The 18,327-nt window shown below is 60.5% G+C and overlaps 1 protein-coding gene across 1 annotated transcript in view; it reads right to left on the bottom strand.

Annotated features, from left to right (window-relative positions):
- Positions 1–18,327, bottom strand: part of SHANK2 (SH3 and multiple ankyrin repeat domains 2) — a 477,134-nt gene that overhangs the window by 12,942 nt on the left and 445,865 nt on the right. The window contains 8 exon segments of the mRNA XM_032414570.1: positions 1–2,174; positions 3,564–3,584; positions 4,441–4,552; positions 5,609–5,739; positions 11,905–11,925; positions 13,284–13,292; positions 13,584–13,664; positions 14,226–14,361. Of these exon segments, the coding sequence (XP_032270461.1) occupies positions 1–2,174; positions 3,564–3,584; positions 4,441–4,552; positions 5,609–5,739; positions 11,905–11,925; positions 13,284–13,292; positions 13,584–13,664; positions 14,226–14,361 (2,685 nt within the window).

The raw sequence follows: 18,327 nt of genomic DNA on the forward strand, positions 1-18,327 counted from the left end.
GGCCGGGGGAGGGATGACGAAGCTGTCCACGTCCTCCTCCACTAGCGCGTCCTGATAAAGTGCATTGCTTTTGGGAATTATGGGCTTCACTTTCGGCTTCGGAGGTACTGGGGGCTTGTCCACCGTAAATGCTTGCCCGTCTGCATAGACCGTGCAGGTGTCCACGCTCTCCCCGCCTTCAGAAGACAGGGTGGACATGCTGGACACCGTGGAGATGGTGCTGGTCGTCTCGAGATGGTGCTCGCTGCTGCTCCGGCTGTCCACCTCCTCGATCCCAGAGTCCGTGACTGCGTCAAAGTTCTCGGGGGGCGGCAGGAATGAGGCAGGCAGGCAGTTGGAAAGGCCAGCCGGCTTCTTGCTGTCCGCACAGTTGGCTGGTTGGCTGGGGTTCAACGAAGGGGACTGGGAGGCGTCCTGTTTCTTCTGCTTGACCAGGTCCGTGAGAGCGGGGACAGAAGCGATGCGGTCATCGGGGATATCAAAACTATTTGCAAATTCCAGGGGGGGAGGCAATGGCTCTGTAAAAATAAAATCCTCATCCAGATCCACGGATGCCAGAGGGGGAGGAGGGATGCGGAATGGCAAAATCACCGCCTCTTCCACGGAGCCCGCCGCCACAATGGTCCTGCCGGGCACGGTGGCGGCGGGCTCAGGGCTGGCGGAGATCTGTAAAGCACCTTCGGTTTCGGGAGTGCCTTCTGGCACCTCGGGCAGCGAGTGGTCTGGCTGGGCCTCCACATTAGCTCTCTCTTCCTCTTCCTGCAGCCGGTGGTCGGTGGTGGTGGCATCCACGGTGTGGACCATCAGCAGGCCGGCTGATCTCTGCTGGGACGTGTCCACGATGTTGATGAGCATGTGCTTCTTGTCCTCGCCCTTCTGGTCCTTGCCCAGCTCCGTCTCGTACTTGTTCTCGGTCTCCTGCCGCCTCAGGGGCCCCCGCGTGTTCTGCCTGGTGACCGGGGGGAAGCCTGCTTCCACGCTGGGCCGCATTTTGGTATCAATGTAGAGAGGCTTGTGGAGGTCGGCCTTGGGGGCCTCCCCCTTGGGGCCCTGTTGGGACTCTTTCATGGCTCGGTCCCTTGCAGACAGCGCCAGGGCCAGCGGGGAGCTGGGGTCCAGCAGCCTGCCCGTGAGCGGGTGGACGTAATTCTCAGGGCCAGCCACGCTGCTGCTCTTGGGGGGCACGGTGGGGCTGCTCTCGGGGCCCTTGGCTTTGGGTGTGGAATTCAGCGGCCTGCCGGCCTCCCCCTGAGCTGCGGCCTCACCGCCACCCACCAAGTGGTTCTCGGGCTCCCTGGGCGGTGCCCCCGGCGTGGGCAGCGACATGGGCTCGGCGCCATCCTCCTCACCAAAGCCGACCTCTTCGGGGAAGTTGGAGGAGCGCGCCCGGGGGGCGGGCGGCCCCAGACCCACGTCCTCGTCCCCCAGGTCTGTGGAGAGGAAGGCCGGGGAGTTCCTCCTGGCTTCCAGCCGCTTCTCCCGGTCGCGGACGGCCCCAGCGATGGCGGCGGCGAAGGGGCTGCTGACGGTCAGGCTGTCGTCGGGCCGCAGCTGGCCCGGCTGCTCGGGGGCCTGCGGGTCGATCTCCGTGCTGCTGCCCTGACTGCTCTTCCCGCTGCTGCTGGTGGAGGGCTCCTTCACGATGATGGTTGGGATGGGGATGGAGCACGTCTTCTCGGGGCTGTCCTCCACATTGGACTGCTTCACCAGCATGCCCTTCCGCCGGGCGGGCTTGGCGGGGACGTACACGGCTTTGCTCGCAATCCTCCCCACCTCCGAGTACGGGTTTTCCGGCATCTGGCCCCTCTTGTTGCGGAAGTTGGCCTGGGCGGCGGCGCTGCGGCTGTAGAGGTCCTCGGAGTCCAGGGAGTAGCGGTCCAGCTCCCGCCGGTAGTACATCCCCTTGTCCCTCATCACCGTGGCCACCGTGTCCGAGCGAGCCGCGGGGGGCACCTTGGCAGCGGAGTTCTGATTGAACGCCGGCTTGATGGTCCCGTAGACTCTCGGCGTTGGGGACTTGGGGCAGTTGTAGGTGGTGGGGGACGGGGGCGGGGGGGACGGGGGCACGGACTGCGGTGGGGGGGGGATGTCCTCGGAGGTGTCTGGCATGGACAGGCTTCTGGTGAACTTCAGCATCGGAGGGGCCAGAAATTGCCGCTCTTCCTCCGTTATTCCTGCAAGGAGAAGGCAGGCTTAAGTTTTAAACCGTGACACCGATGCCCCACCAAGCTCCTAGGTTTGTGTGACACGCTACATCTGCACACGCACAACGAACCACGGTGCACACTTGTTCACAGAACACAGCACAAGCCACCACGCCAAGAGCTTACGTGGCCCATCCGAGCCCCTCCCGGAAAAGACAGGAAACAGGGAAAGAAAAGAAAAAAAAGAGAAAGGTGCTGGGTTGCATCGAGTGCGTGCTGTTGAGATGTTCTGCATGCAGTGCCCACAGCAGCGGGTGGGAGGCACGTGCGAGGCCAGGCAGGTGCCCGGGGCCACGAGCTGCGTGCGAGCACGTGGGTGCGCGTGAACACACACTGGGGCTGGGCCGGGTCAGCACACATCTGTCCGGTCAGGATCGGCCAGGGCCCTGGAGCTGTTTCTGGCACCTGGGGGCGGATGCTGTCATGCTGCCCATCAGAGGCCAGGCCCATGTGACGTGGGTGGGCCCGCTGCTGAGGGGCGTGAGAGCTGGCCTCGCCTGTGCGACAGGAGCCCGGTCGCCAGGGGACTGGCGGCTTGAGGGTGTTGGCGCTCCCTCAGGAGAACGGCTGTGAGGCAGAGAAGGCCCTTCTGGCTGTTCAGCACGCCCGTAAGGGGATGGGGCCCAGACTGCTCTTTAACGCAAGATGCCAACCCCAGCCAGGAGCGGCTTCCGGAGCAAACCCTGGGCCACTGGCCTCGGGAGCCTCCCCGGGTCCTGAGACCCTCTGGGCTGGGCTGAGGGGCCAGGCGCTTTCCACCGTCACCACTAACCTGGGTCAGCATTCGGCTGACTTGGCACAAAGTCAGGCTGTGCCCCAGGACCTGACCTAGTGAAGCAGCGCCTGTTGGGCGTGAATGTGCCGAGGGGCCTGGTTGTGGTGACGGTGGACGCCCGGCCTCGCTGGGCCTGGCTCCTCTGTGTGGGTTGACTGGGCAGGGCCTACAGACTCTCTCTCCGGCGGTCTGAGATACCGAAACATCAACAGAATGCACTCCAGGAGATGGGAAGCAGACAGACAGGTGGGAGGGACTCGGGTCTCATGCTGGGGCATGCAGGGGCTCAAAGAGGTGACAGAATGAATTACTTCCAATCAAAAACAACTTCTAGGACAAACTACAATAATTTATTCCAGTGAAAATTTCCATTCGATAAGGGTATTCCCAATTTAACGTACTCCTGTGGGAGGGTATTGTGGCGTCACATGGACGGACTGCTAAAAGGCCTTCTTGACCGTTGGCTACCCGTGGGTTTCCTGCCAGCGATGCTCCCAAGGAGTCATAATTTAAGAATACACCTTATAGAGTAAGTGTAGGGGTTGCATTCAGATCACACATTCCAAACCACAAGGCCCACTAACCTGATAGAAAGATTCTGCTGTCTGACAGGAGGAAATCAATCGTTATTAACCAGGCACAGAGCCACGGACCCAACCTGGCGTCTGAGCTAGTCTGCGGTGGCCCCGCGTGCCTGGGAGGGCGGGTTTCAGGAGCCAGATGGCACCTCCACCAGGGTCACTACCGTCTAGTCACTGCTGTGAGCCACCTCACACTGACCAAGGAGCCAGCCCCCCAAAGAGCAGCGTGCTTCCAGAAGTCATCCTGCAGTGTCCCCAAGGGCCAGCCTGGGATGGCTGGGTCCGCCGGTGTCCTTCACTGGCCCAGCTCCTCTGAGAATTTACGTGGTAAAGACAGTGCTGGAGTATCTCACAAAGGGGTTGCCTGGCAGGGTCACGGTCACCTCGCCTGGAAGCGTCAGTAGGTGTCACCGGGACATTAACAAGGAGGTACGCAGCTTTCTACAACACACCGTACGTTGGTTTGTCCGAGTTCTAGAACCTGGCCCCACCACCCCCAGAAGTGTGTCCACCTAGCTTGCCCTGTGAAACGCGCGGCAGTTTCATTTCGGGCAATGCAGGGAACGCGGGGATCCCATTGAGCAGGGGACCCCCTCCACCTGCCACTCTGATCCCCGCGGGGCAAGGGAGGGGGCTTCCCGGACCACCCCGGTCTGCCCTCTGCCTCCCTCCCAACACGTGCCCCCTCACCCTGCTGGTGTCAGCACAGATAACGTGCTTGCAAGGCTGGATTTTGTTCCAGCAGGTAGAAGGGTTCCAGTCTGCTGGGGCATTCAGAGGCCCCCGGTGGGTGGGCCCGGGGGGTGGCTCTGCCTGGGTGCTCTGAGGGCTTCTCTGAGAGCCAGGGGCAAGCTCTGTGGGTATAGGCCATGCTTCTTACCTATTGATTTCTGCCTTCGCATCGTACCTCGGGGGAGGCCCAGAAATGGGCCTTTCGGGCTCCCGGGAACCGTGGGTGTCATCACGGCGATCCCCTGTCGTTCATACACGGACTGCAAACCAGAGAGCCTAGAGTGAGGTGGGCCCCGACCAGCCCTACCCATGGCCGCCAGGCCCAGAGGGTGTCACAGCAGCCCTGGGCAGCAGGCACCTGTCATCCAGCTTCCTGTGTTGCTTCCAGCAGCAAGCTGCGTCCAGCCGAGGCTGACGGGATGCACCAGCTTCAAGGACCCAGAAGAGGCTCTCCCTGAACATTGCCCCCTGGTTCCTGCCCTCTAAATGCCAGTGTGCTCCGTGGAGCCGTGGTCTGGCCGACCAGCCCGAGAGAAGGGGCCAGGGCCACTGCTGTGTAGGGGAATACGCCCAGCGGCTGGTGGGGCAGGAGCCTCTGTCTTCCTCCACAGGCCAGGTGCTGGTGTGAGTGAGCCAGCTGCAGGTGGGCTGGCCCAGCAGGAACCTAGGGCTTACCTTCTTCACTTGGGAAGCAGATTCCCGCGCAGCCCCCACCCAACCTGCCACTTCCCTGTCTGTACGGGGCTGCCGGCTTGCCCCCCCTACCCTGCGGCATCAGAGGGGGACTCCCGAGTCTGGGGGAAATGGGTGCAAGCTCTTGTGGGACCCGAGGCTGGTCTGGAGGGTGTTAGGGCCTGGGAGGGGCGGGGCTTGAGATGCAGCCAGAGGCTGCAAACAAGGCGGGCAGTGAGGATGGTGGGCAGGGCCTGGGGGAGGGTGGGTCTCGCCGGGGAGGTTGCCCAGAGCGTATGGGAGCACCTCCCCCGGGGGTTCTGGAGATGATGTGGTTCCCAGGGTGAGCATGTCCATTGTCATCGCTAGCAGTTGCCTCTGTTTTAATGTGTGTCACACAAAGCTATCCTATCCAGTGGGCAATGTCCACGGGGGAAAGAAACCAAGTGACTCAATGTGAGGTGGGTTCCAAGAAGGTAGTAAGGAATCGTGACCGGGACACTCAGACCTGCCGCCAGGCACAGACAGCGCAGGTGGCCGAGTCCGGGAGATGGTGAGGAGCACCCTGCCTGCACAGCCTGGAGTGCGTGAGCTGCCACCGCCCAGATGGCCTGCCCGCCATCCCCCAGGGCACAGCCACTCACGTTCATGTCCGAGACGGACGGGAAGCACCGGCTGGTGGGCCGCTGCTTGATGGTGGCCACCCTGGACTCCATGGCCACGTTATCAGCAGCGCGGGATGGGTTGGAGGCCGGGACTATCTCCTCGGGTTTATCTGCAACGTGAACATGATGGTGGGAACAGGTGTCAGTGGTGAAACCCCTGAAACAACCAGGGGCCTGCCTCTGGTGAGGTGCCCTCCACACGTGCACAGCCATTTCCGGGCTCTGGCCTCGACCATGCAAGCGGGCGCACGGCACCACCGCGTGGAGCACGCATGCGTTGGTCTGCCACATGCACTCACACCGTCACACCCCGGGAGGCGCACGCGGACAAGATGGGGGACAAGACCCTCAGTGACACAGCCTCGGCCCCCGCAGCCCCAAACTCCCCGAAAGTCACATCTTCACTGGAGCCACTCGATTCGTGCCGACAGGACTCACTCTTGACTGCGTCAACTAAACCAATGTTTGGAATCTTTTTAAGAGCTCAGAGGCATGGCTCCTTTGTAACCAGATGCAGTTGCCGGGGTGTAAGGCCCAAGGCCCAGGGCTGGAGGCAGTGGGTGCAGCCAACTGGGCCATGCCAGCCAGCCTGGGGGGCCGCTCGGGGGTTCAGCTTGGGGGCCGGCTTGGGAGGTCGAGCCCGCACTGCCTGGGCAAGACCTGATTTCCCAACAGTACCACATTCTCATTTCTTTGTGAAAAAGAAAGTCAAGGGTTAGTTATGCGTGATTCTTACAAATTAAAAACTTAAGAAAATTTTAAACTAAAACATTAACTTTTTTTGGAAAACTTGAAAACTTCAGCACATCCCAGAATTGCCTTGACGCCCTGGCTTTATCTGGAGGATGCCCGAGACCCTGCAGAGCAAGGATCCTCAGTGGGGTGTGCCCCACCTGCCCTTCCAGGAAGGCTGTGGCCGGGTTAGCATGAAGCCAGTGTAAGGGGAGCCTGGTGGGAACAGCACTCTCCTTGTTCCCCCAAGGCTATCCAGGCCACAAGCCCGAGGCCTCCTAGCATCCCCAACCCTTTCTGGGGTCTCGTGACTCCCCGCAAAGTACATGCCGTCGCAAAGACCCAGGCCCCGAGCCGTGAGGTCAGCACGAGTGTTGGAGCAGAAAGGAGCTCCAGGCATCAAGTCCGTTCCACTGGGCGGGACAGCCACTTGTAACGGGGACTTCCAAGAGGAGCTAGCCCCCTGGAAAAGCTCCCCAGAGCCCCAACGCTCTCAGAGCCCCAGACCAGGGAGGGAGGGTGTGGGTGGGGGGACCAGGGCCACCCCAGCCTCCCAGAGCACCCACAGGCGGACTCTGACATCTGCTGGTAGCTGCTCACAAAGCTCCTAACTCCAGAGCTGCATCCTGGGTCAGGGGTCGGCAAACCATGGCCCTGGGGTCACATCCTGCCCGCTGTTCTTGATCTATGCAGAATGTTTATATTTTTAAGAGGCTGTTAAAGGAGGGGAAGGAGAACGTGCCACAGAGAGCCTGTGGCCTGCAAAGCCTGAAACTCTCACTGTCTGGAAAATGCCTGTGCCTGGCCAGGACCCTGCCCCAGTTCACCTGCCACTGAGCCACGGGCACAGGATTCAGGCAGAGGAGCCTCAGGGAGGCTGTCCCCCGATACACGTGGGCTCACGCCTGCCTGTCCCATGTGAAGGGAAGACCCGCTCTTTCCGTCTGTCCTGCCCTGCTGTCGGGCTGGCCTGACGAGGGCATCTCCTGCTCCTCGTGGGTGCTGGGGATGCTAGTAAGCGTCGGCCCCTTAAGGAGTTGGTCAGCGACACCTGCCTCTCTGGGTCACTGTGTCCTCCTCACGGCTCCCAGAGCTGTCCTTTCCTCCTCACCTGTGCTCAGGGCCGCAGAGGAGCCATCATCCCCACCCCTCACAGCTGCTGCCCCTTCTTTCTCTCCTGTCCTCCCCTTTGCTGGGTCTCTGTCCCTGCTGCTGTGCTGTGCACACCCCACGATCCCAGAAAGCTGCTTCCTCCAGGAAGCCGTCCCCTCTCTGATCTGGGCCGGCATTCCTTCCATGGCTGGGGTCTAGCTCGCTTCTGTGCAGAGTCCCTGACGCCGCCCCGCCAGCCGGGCCACGCTCCCTTGACCATGGCTCAGGGGCCTCTTGCGGCGGTGCTCTGGTGGCACTTGGCTAGCCTCCTCGGTCCTCGTGGCTGTGCCCGGAAGCTGCGGCCCTCGAGGCAGCTGTCGGTTTGCTTCTGCTCAGGTGCAGGGAGTCGGGTGTCCTCGGAGCTGGGAGCCCGTCTGTGGGTCCAGCCTTCAATGCAGCACACGCAGCTCGGGTCGCTCACCCCGGGGGCCTCCGGCACGTGGAGCCCAGCACAGCCTGTGGGAGGCCCTGCAGGTGGAGCGAGCGCTGGCTGTGCTGCCGGCCGCGTCGCACAGGGAGCCCGGGGCGGGATGCCGTCCTGGGACGCAGAGCTAACCGGCAGCATCCTGGACAGCCTCCTGTTTCTAGCTGTTGCTTTGGTTTGAAGCCCCTTCCCCCTGCATGCCGTGGGTCTGCCGCGCAGTACTGGAGTACCGCCTGGGTCTTCATGCGCCCTGAATACGCAGGTGGCAGACTGTGATCACGGAGCTTCTGGGCACGTGGCAGGCACCCTACAAATATGCCGTGAATGCTGGGTGTGCACAGGTGAGGCCAAGGTCCCGTGATAACAATGGTCCCTGGCAGAAGTTGTAAATGCCTCATTTCTTACCCTAATGAGAACCCGCAACAACCGGGATCTGAGACGCTGAAGGTCATGCAGACAAAAATCGGGGACCAGGTGGTGGGAGCTGGGGCTCCAGTTGGGGTCATCCAGCCTCTCCGCCCCCACCTTGGGCCAGGGGTGCTGAGCCCCGGTGGGCAGTGGAGATCTAGGATTGTCATCAGAATTGCGGAGAAGTCCGGGCACTGTCCACACCACGCTCACCCGAGACAAGAGGCCACCTTGGGTGGATAGCCTTGTCTTTGTTGGACACCTTGGTCCTCCTGCCTCCATCCAAATGTTCTTCGGAGCCAGAACAGCAGAGCATCTTGGCTTGTGGGGGGTAAGGCTGGGAGGTCCTGCTGCTGCTTCGGTGAGAGCCACTTAGCATGGTTTATGTGATTCGCAGGGAGAGACGCTTCCCCAAGGGGCCTGGGTCCCCTCCTGGCTCCGGTCTCAGAGGGAGCCTGCCTGCCTGACTCAGGACCACTCAGGCCCCGTCTCTGAGGGCTTGTTTATCAGAACACGAGCCATGGCTGTGAGGCTCTAAGGATTATTGTTTTTATTTACAAAAGCCAGGGTTTGGGTCTCTATTTGGGGGCTCCAGATGAAAAGGATTAGTGAGTCCAGCCCCCTGCAGTCCTAAAATGAAATACTCTGTGGCTAAAAACAATCCTGCAGACACATCAGGAAACTGGCAAATCTTAAAAAACCAGCTAGTAGAGAGTTGATGAGGGGGCTCCAGAAGCAGCCCTGTATTTTAATTTTCTAAGCAAACTTGCGGTCTGTTTAGAGGACAGGGGTGATGCTCACTGTCCATCAAGTGCAAGCTTCCTGGCGAGGGGACGAGCGCGCTCTAGGTGGGGGGTGGCGGATGTGTCAGCACGGTGAGGTCGCCCGTGGGAACCAGAGCAGGGAGTCCCCGCCGCCCCGCCCAGGAGCACACCCTTGGCTGCAGGCAGGCTTCAACACGCATCATCCAGTGTGCCCCGAGGCCTCCTGCTGCAGAAACCCATGCCCCACCAGCCAGACCTCGGGGTGAGACCCTGGGCAGGAGTTCCTCCCCAAGACGAAAACACAATCACCACCAGCCGCAGGGGCTGGGAGCAACAGCTGTGGCCAGCTGGGCCCCCGCTGGCTCAGTCTCCCCAGGAGGCAGGGAGGCATGGGGACAGCCGCTCTGACCCCAGCGGGCTGTTGCTAGCCCGAGGGCCTGCCGGAGTCCCCCGCCTTCCAAGGGACGGGCCTGTGGGTGTAGCCCGAGGCGCCAGCAGGCCGGGAGGTGAGGCCGGTCCCACCACCCGGTCTGGTTTGCACCCTGAGCTGCCCAGGGATGGGGGCTCTCCTGGTGGCCTGTTCATCCTTGTGCCCACGAGCACACTGTCTGGGGACTAGGGCAGGTCCTGGAAACACCGGAGGACAAAAGTAAGGGGTTCTCGAGACGAGGAGCTGGAAACTGCCTGCAGCCAAAGCAGGCGTCGGCCTGGAGGGGCCAGGGCTGGGGGCTTCTCACTGCTGCGACAGTTTCCTGGAACTGAAGTTTATTCTCCATCAGTCTGGAAGCCAGAATCCCCAAATCAAGGTGTCGGCAGGGTGGTTCCTCCTGGAGGCTCCGGGGGAGGATCCTTCTCGCCTCTTCAGGGTTCCAGGGCTCCAAGCGTTCATTCCTGGCTCCTCCAACCTCTGCCTCTGTGGCCTCCTGTGTGTGTGTGTGACTCTACCTCTCCTGTGAGGTCACGGTCATTGGGTCAGGGCCCATCCCAGTCCAGTATGGCCTCATCCTGAGTACATCGGCAAAGGCCCTATTTCCAGATGAGGTCCCTTTCATAGGTTCTAGCTGGACGTAGATTTGGGGGGACACTACTCAACCAGTATGGTGTAAAGGCCTGGTTTCCCCCCGATGCACACGGCTCCTCTGGAGTGTGGGGAATGCTTCTGAGGAGGTGAGCCCCATCACCCGGAAGAGAGGGGCGGGGGCAGTGTGGTGGGGCAGGAGCTTCTCTGTAGGTCCAGCGATGTCTGATGCTCCCCGCTGCGTGAGGCCGGACTGTCCTCTCCCTCACTGCAGTGAGGGGCTGGGCCTGTCAGCCGGCATGGGCCCCTGGAGCCCTGCACTGCACCCCATAGTTCCCTTGGGAGCTGGGTGGGTCATGGCCCCTGAGCCCTTTGGGGTCTTGCGTGCACACCAGCCCCCTGCTCTGGCCAGGGTCAGGAAATAGGAGGGAGGGGCACTCAATCTTGAATTGCGTCCAGTCTTCTCAGCTGTTCAAAGCAAGGAGGGTCCCTTGCCTGTCCTCTGTGTCGATTCTGCTCTGGGCCATGATGGCCACAGGAATGTGAGTTGTCTTTTCCCTCAGTCCGGAGTGTCTGGCTGCTGGAGGCGCCCCTGAGGGAGGAGGGTGAGTGGATGGGGCCTGGGGGGTGCAGGCCAGGGGCACGCCCTGGACAGGGGACTTCCTTGGCCAGCTCTGTTGCGCAGTGCAGCTCCTGGGAGCTGGCGCTGGGAGGCCTTCCTCAGGATGGTGTGGCGCACAGTGGGGCGGTGGCCTTGGATCATGGGGCACTCAGGGACAGATGCAGTTCCGGGAAACTTTCTGTGTCCTGGGCACCCACCACATGGCTGACGCAGTGACCGATCCTGGAAAGGCCACTGGGAGTTTCCCGGGCAGCCCCTGGGGGTGGGGGGTGGAGGCCGGGGAGGGGAGAAAAGAGGCGCTCCTTCTTGGCGCTCCAGAACCCACGATCCTGCCCCCAGATGTTGTCTCGTTGGATTCTAAGACCCACCCCTCGATTTGAGCATTCAGAATACCGCCTTGTGTCTTTGCCTCAGTGCCGAGGGTCACGTGATAGGGTCCACTCTGCGCTCTCCCCCACCCCCAAAAGCAGTTTTGAAATTCTTATGCTTCTTTCAGTTGTTGGGGTTAGTTGTCTCTAGCAGCCAGGTGAGAAACGCCCTAAAATGTGGATGCTGGGGAAGGAGGGGCCTGAGTCCATCAGGGCCCTCGTGGGGCAGGTGTCTCTGCTGTTCACAGCACGGCGACCGCCCCTCCCCCATGCCTGTCGGCTCCCTCCTCCCCACCAGCTCAAGCACAGAAGGCAGGGCACAGGCCTCTGGGAGAGCCAGGGGCTTTCCGGGAGCTCGAGGGGGGCGGCCAGCAGTCAGGGGTCCAGCCCTCCATCCAGTGCCAGGGGCTCTGCTGGCCTGCACCCCGACCACCTGCTGCGTGTGGCCGTGGCCCGGACACAGCATAGAGGCTGCCGGCTGGTAGGGCAGGCCCGGCCGTGATAGCCTGAGGGCCCCGCGGCCTTCACAGTCATGATGATGAGGACACAGCTCTGGGGGGAATGCACAACACGCTGTGGGGACAGGAACCACAATGGGGGAAGTGAGGCAGACGGGACAGACTGAAACAGGACGTGGTCCGGAGCTGGCCCCTCCGCAGGCCCCGGCACGGGGAGGAGACAACGCAAGGTCACGGCATCTAGACGCCACGCCGACAGCCACAGAGGGGTTCTCTTCCAGAGGGTGTGTGGGCGGGGGCTGGGGACAGACACTGGGCTCGCCCCTTACCCTTCTTCTTCCGGATGGAGGCTTGCAAACAGAAAGGGGAGCGTGAGTCTGGAGATGGCAGCGCTCCTCCACGGCCTGGCTCGGGGGCTGGAAAGCCTCACCCTCACCCGCAGCTCACGGTGGGGCGGGGGGGTGGGCAGACACGGGAGGCCAGAGTGTCTAGAGAGCTGCATTTATGGCTTTCCCAGGAACCCGGGGACGGGGTGACCTTCTCTGTCCGATGCCCCGCTGGTAAACCTGCTTCCTGGCTATGGATGAGGCACCGTCCCAGGGCGTCCTTCCTACTGAGCTCCCTGCCCCCGCCCCTCCAGCACTGTGCCAACGTGGCAGGTGAGTGAGAATGGGAGCGGACGGCAGGAGGAGCCCCACGACCCCTCATGGGGGGAGAAAGGCCACGAGACACCGTGGCCCCTTGGAGAAGGCAGGGTGGCACATGCTGTCTGGTTTTAACGGATGGGCAACGGTTCTGTTGTCATCCCCACCGATGCAGGCCAGGTGTGGGGGGATGGTCGGGCTTTCCTGGGGGCCAGAAGAAGAGGGGCTTGTGGGGAGCTACCCGTTCTCGGCAGGAGGTGGGCAGCACCACGGCAGGGGTGCTGATTTCTAGAAGGCTAGGCCTCAGTGACCGGTGAGGGGTGCTAGCTGGGAGGCCGCTGGGGCCTGGGGTAGGACCGTCTGGCTGTAGCACTGCACCCACCGTGGATGGAGGAGACCCCCCCCCCCAGCTGAGAATGCTGCAAAGAAGAAGGGCTGCTCTGCCCTTTCTGGGGGGAGGGTCCAAAAGGTCTCCCCGTGAAGGCTGGGATCAGGTGGGAGTGATGTCCTGTTCAACGCCAGTGAGGGGTACTCAGACGTCACCCCGCTGGGCCAGCCGGGCCCGAGGGACAGGTTCCCTGCACAGGTGCACTGATGCTCACCCTCTAGCACCTAGCGAGGCCCTCTCTGCATGCTCTGCAGAGTGAGCCCGTCAGCCCACTCGCCACTTCCGTGTGGTCAGAGCCAGCCTCCTTCCAAATGTGTCCCTGGGCTCCATGGTGACGCCCAGGCACGACATTTAAGCAGCATCTGGGCGGCCCACACCAGCTCCAGGGTCCTCCCTCTCCCAGCAGCCACCAGTGCCACTGGACCCAGGGCCCACGAGGCTCTGCACGCCATTCCCTGTCTATCCAGCCCTCCTTCTCCTTGCAGACCTAGAACACGCCAGGAGCTCCCTAGCCCTGGTGTGCAGCCTGCCAGGCCTGCCAGCCCCACCGCTGTCTATGCCAAACCCCAGGGATGCAGCTTTCTGGTCTGAGCCGTGCGTGGAGCACCAGTGAGGCAGATTTCGGGGGGCCTAGGCAGCAGGGGGGCTGTTTGGGGGACACTGTGGGGCAGCTTACCTTTATCCACTAGTGAGAGGCCCAAAAATTCAAAACAAAACAATGTTAGATGAGCCGAAAAGAGGAAAAGGCAAAACTAGTAACCACCCCCGAAGCCAGCAGGATTCCCACGGAGATGCCAACGTGGGAGCCGCCCGCACACAGGGACCTGACGCCATTCCCGGGTGTCAGGGGCAGGGACCGGGGCAAGCAAGCGAGCAAAGGCCATGCACGGCCTGAGGCTGCACAGAGGCCGGTCCCACTGCGTCCCAGGTGCTGGCAACAGCGTGGGGCTGGGCGGGCCAGACGGGCGACTCTTACCGAGCTCCTCCAGCTCCGAGGTCATGGACTTGGAGCGCAGGGTGAGGGCCGTGGTTGGAGCACGCTTGGGAGGCGGGGGAGCTTGAGGGGCAGACGGGAGAGACAGGTGTGAGAACCCGGCCAGGACGCTGCCCGCCCCACCCCCACGCTTCCAGCACAACCCGGGAGCCAGGGGCCCTGAGCCTGCAGGGAAGGCGGGCAGGCGGGCGTCCCCCCGAGGAGGGGAAGCAGCAGTGGTCACCCGCTGAGGCTCCACTGGGGCCGGGATGGGTCGGGACCACCCTGCCTGCGTGAGCACAAGTCCGCGGAGGGGAGGCCGGTCCAGCTCTAATGGCGCTGTGCCTGCCGGTGCCTAATGGGACTCACAGTCCCCGCAGCCTTGCAGCCCCTCCCTGGCCGCCCCCCCATCACAGCAAGGACATGGGCCTCGCACGTGTCCTGTGGCCCCCCAGACCCCGGGCTGCTGAGCACAGCCTTGCCTGCTGCCACCTCTGTCCAGTGGGCAAGCCCACAGTCCTCGCTCAGCCTCCCTTGTGGCTTCTTTCCCTCCTCTTGGAGGGCCCGCCCCCAGCGGGAGGAGATGTGGGGACACCTGAGTGTGTCCAAGCACAGGAGGCTGGAGAGCAGGGGCGGGGCGGGCACCTTTCTTCCTGGCGGTGTCGTCCGGGTCGAGATTCCTGGTCACTGTGACCACCTTGAGGACGAGGTGGTTCCCTCCCTGGCGGATCATGTTCACCACCTGCCGATGGCCGACTTTGACAACGTTCTCGTTGTTCACCTGCAGGAAGACAGGGGCTGTGGGTGAGGGGCCTCGTGGGCCGAAGGGAACAGCGCCTCCCCCTCCACCCCCCGCCCTGGGGCAGCAGCAGCCCTGCCTCCTGACGGACGGATGGATGGACGGACGGACGGTCAGCAGGCTGACAGCATGAAACCACTGTGGCTTTGGAACCAAAGGTGCTTTTGGGGGGACCAGAGGGAGGCTGCTGTGGGGGCTGCAGGCCACCTGACCGCAGCCAGGGGGCCCATCGCGCCGTGCGGGGCAGTTTCCAGCGGCTGGGTGGCCAGGACGGACTCTCGTCTCACCCGAGGGCACTGAGGTGCTCACTCTGGCAGGCCTTGGGGGAAGTTCCTGGCCGCCAGCCATGTGCAAAAAGCCAGACAGGAGATTTCCAGGGTCCCGGGGTGTGGCCCTACTGCTTTCCATTTTCACACTTAAGAGGAAACACTAATTGTTTCTCACATATTTTGGGAACACACATCACACTAAAACGGCCCATTTCCTCTGGGTGCTCCCTCCCTCCTCCTCTCCTGTCGGGGAGGCTGGAAAAGGCATAAAAGCTTGGCTGACAAGGCGCTAAGGGCCACGGTCCCTGCCCTGCTCATCCAGGGACCCCAGATGAGGCCCCCATTGTGGCCACTCTCGTGTTTGCTGAGCTCCTGGCCATGGCCTGCCCCTTGACTTCCGTCTGTCCCCATGGCATCGGCAGGCAGAGGCGGGACTGAACGCCCCTGGAGCTAGGCCCAGAGGCAGACCTGCTTTGTCTGCTCCCATCGTCACTGCCGGCCAGGGAATGAAGACAGGGTGGACTGGGTGAGAGCACAGAAAGAGGGGGGATCTCGGGCGTTTGGGCTCCACACCTCCAGCCCGCTGAACTGGACCTCTCTTGGGGGCGCTGTGGTACCTGCCATCCCCATAGCATCCAGGGTGAGCGCCAGGCACGGAGGGGTGGCAGAGGGGGCAAACCCACAGATGGCGGAGTTCATGACCACCCTGTGCACTGTCCTCCAAGAAAGAAAATCCCCCGACTGCAAAAAACAAGTGAGAAGAACCCGATACCCGCCCCCCCCACCCGATGTCTCCATGTTGCCATACTTGCTCCTGCTGTGGATTCCCTAAAAACCTTTCAAGTGCAAGGTCGCCTCAAGCAGAGATGTTATCAGGCTTGGTGACTTCTCACTGTCCTCATACCCATGCAACCAGGTCTGCACACCAACGACGGGCATACTCTTCCCAGAGAGCCTCGGAGCGCCTGGCAGGGGGACTCGGGGGAGGGGGGCACACTGCAGCTCTTGTGGGCCTCCTGTATGTGCCCCAGAGAAGTGACTGTTGCCCATTCATTCACTCATCCACCACTCTTGCTCAGAGCACCCACTAAGAGCCAGGACATAAGGGGTGATCCTGGCGGGTGGTCTGTCCCTGCCCCCTCATGGGGGGTTGACCACACACAAGTCCGTGAACAAGTGTGACTCCAGCTGTGCTGAGTGCCACCTGAGACAACAGGTCCAGGCAGGAGGGGATGGGGGGCAGAAGGGGATGGGGGGCCTGGGCCCAGGCACGGGCTGAGGGAGCCCCTCTGCAGGAGGATGGGTGCCCGCAGTGCTCCGGGCCCTGCCTCCTTCCACCTGCAGGGAAGCATCTTTGCCTTCGGCAGTCCTATCTGGAAAATCCCAGGTGTTCCTCCTCAGGCTGGGCACCCCAAGGTGGGAACTGTACTCCCAGCTGCCTCTGCTTCCCAGTGAGGACAAGTGTGGCACCTGCTCCGGGACAAAAGGACCAGCTTCTCAAGCCTGCTCTGACTGTGGGCCCCTCATGCCCTCCTTTCCCCCGTGCGTCCTCCCCTCAACCAGCCGCATCTTAAGTTCCCACCCTGCTTTGGATGGAGTCCATCCCCCGGAGCGAGAAACATACCAAGGTCAGAGCCACGGGCTGTGTGGCTCCGGGCTTCTGTGGACAGGTGCACAGCTGAGCACTCTGACAGCGAGAGCACAGGGGTGCCAAGTGCATGTGCTGCAATGCCTACGAAGTCCCTCCTGTCAGAAGCACAGGCAGAGGCACAAGGCAGCACCGTTCCACTTGGAACCCACAAGACCAGCCCAAGGGCAGGACGGGACACTCAGCTACATTCTCCTTGCCAGCACAGGGCGCCCCGAAGAGCAAGAGCAGAGCCCTGCTTTAGAATTTCCCAGCCTTTAAACAAACTCAAAATTCAGTTTATCCCACAATGGGACTTTGGAACCAGCTACCGGCCCTAAAACAGATGCTCTGAACTGCATGTGTGGTGACAGGAGCCTCAGAGACCGAGCAGGTGAAATGCTTGCTGCTTCCTCAGATGCCCGGTTTGGCATGTTGAGCTTCTACGGGGTTCCGGTGTGCCTCAAAGTACCTGGGCCTGCAATTCTGGCACGCTGCCACCAGGAGGAGGTATGTGCCACGATCACCTGCCACATTTGTAGAACGTTAACGCAAATCTGGAGGCTCCTGGGATTACAGCCTCGAAGAAGAAAGAAACGGATTATAAGTCACGGATCCAGTTAACGGCAGGGCAGAGTAGCATGTCTCTCCCTTCATCGTTCTTATATACAGACATGGAGTCACCTAAGGAGGAAGCACACCATGGCCACATCCTAGTGGAGGGCAAGAACCCAAGACTGTCATCCACCACGGTTCAGAGAACTTCTGTGAAGAACAGGAAGACAGGCCTTCCTCTGTACTTTTGTACTTTTCTAAACTGTCCTCTTCTTCCACTCAAATGGTTATTCCAAATATAAGACTCACATGTGCACACAGTTTAAAGAGACAGAGCGCTACAAGGCTTGTTACAAAACCCAGAGGACCCACCACCCAGGTCCCACTTCTCACTCCCAAAGCCTTCAGCTCATTCTTTCTAATCTTTCCCTGTGTCTCTAAACATGCTTATGAAGTTCCTACTTGATGTTTACGTTTTAGATGTTGTCTGCTGACACACCACAATGGCAAATAATGACTTCGCTTGGGGTACTGAACGGCAGCACAGTTGGCAGTTGTAGACCAATTAATTCTCTGTTGCGTGTGTACGTGAGAGTGTGTTGAGCAGCATCCCTGGATTCTACATGCTAGCTGCAAGCAACATCCCCTTCCTCCCAAATGTGACACCTGAGTATATTTCCAGACATCACCAAATGTCCACTGGGAGGTCAGAGTCGCCCTCGGTTGAGAACCACTAATTCAGGTCTTTTCTCTCATTCCTCCCTCCCCTTCCCCAGGACTTCCACCCTCAGGTTACAGTTCTGTCATAATTCCAACTAGATCGACACTCGGGATGTACATCACGACTGTGTAATATCTATTCATAGCTAAGCCATATAGTATATCATGATTACTTTGTCTTTTCCCATACATTATGTTCTCCCTGGGGCGAAATCATTTTCTATTGTTTGTGTGTTGGTTTAATTTTCTATGTACTTAACAGTAATTCCAATCCAAACACTTCCTAAATAAGTAAATCTCTTTTCAAAATCTTCAAATATGTTGGGTATTTTGCTAAGTTTATCTTCTTGAAGAAATTGCTCCCAAAGACTTCTGCTCTTCTCGGCACAATGTGGATTCGGTGTTCTCTATGCCTGTGTCCCCAGGATTTCTTTCAATTTGGTCTTGTTTTGGGGTCATCTGAATCCCAGACCCCCTGGATATATTGATTGTTACTTGGTATAAAGCCTCATTTTTGGTAAAGGACATTCTCTAGTTGCTTCCCAATGAAGGGAATTTGGGAGAGGATTTTTTTTTTTTTTTTTTGAGACATTGTTTATTGAAAAATGGCTTTTTAAAAAAGATTTATTTATTTGAGAGAGAGTGAACAAGTGTGAGGAAAGAGAGAGAGAGAATCTTAAGGAGACTCCACACCCAGTGTAAAGCCCAATGCGGGGCTTGATCTCATGACCCTGAGATCATGACCTGAGCTGAAACCAAGAGTCAGACGCTTAACTG

This window comes from Phoca vitulina, unplaced genomic scaffold (genome assembly GCF_004348235.1).
Source record: "Phoca vitulina isolate PV1807 unplaced genomic scaffold, GSC_HSeal_1.0 scaffold16, whole genome shotgun sequence".
Taxonomy (NCBI): Eukaryota; Metazoa; Chordata; class Mammalia; order Carnivora; family Phocidae; genus Phoca; species Phoca vitulina.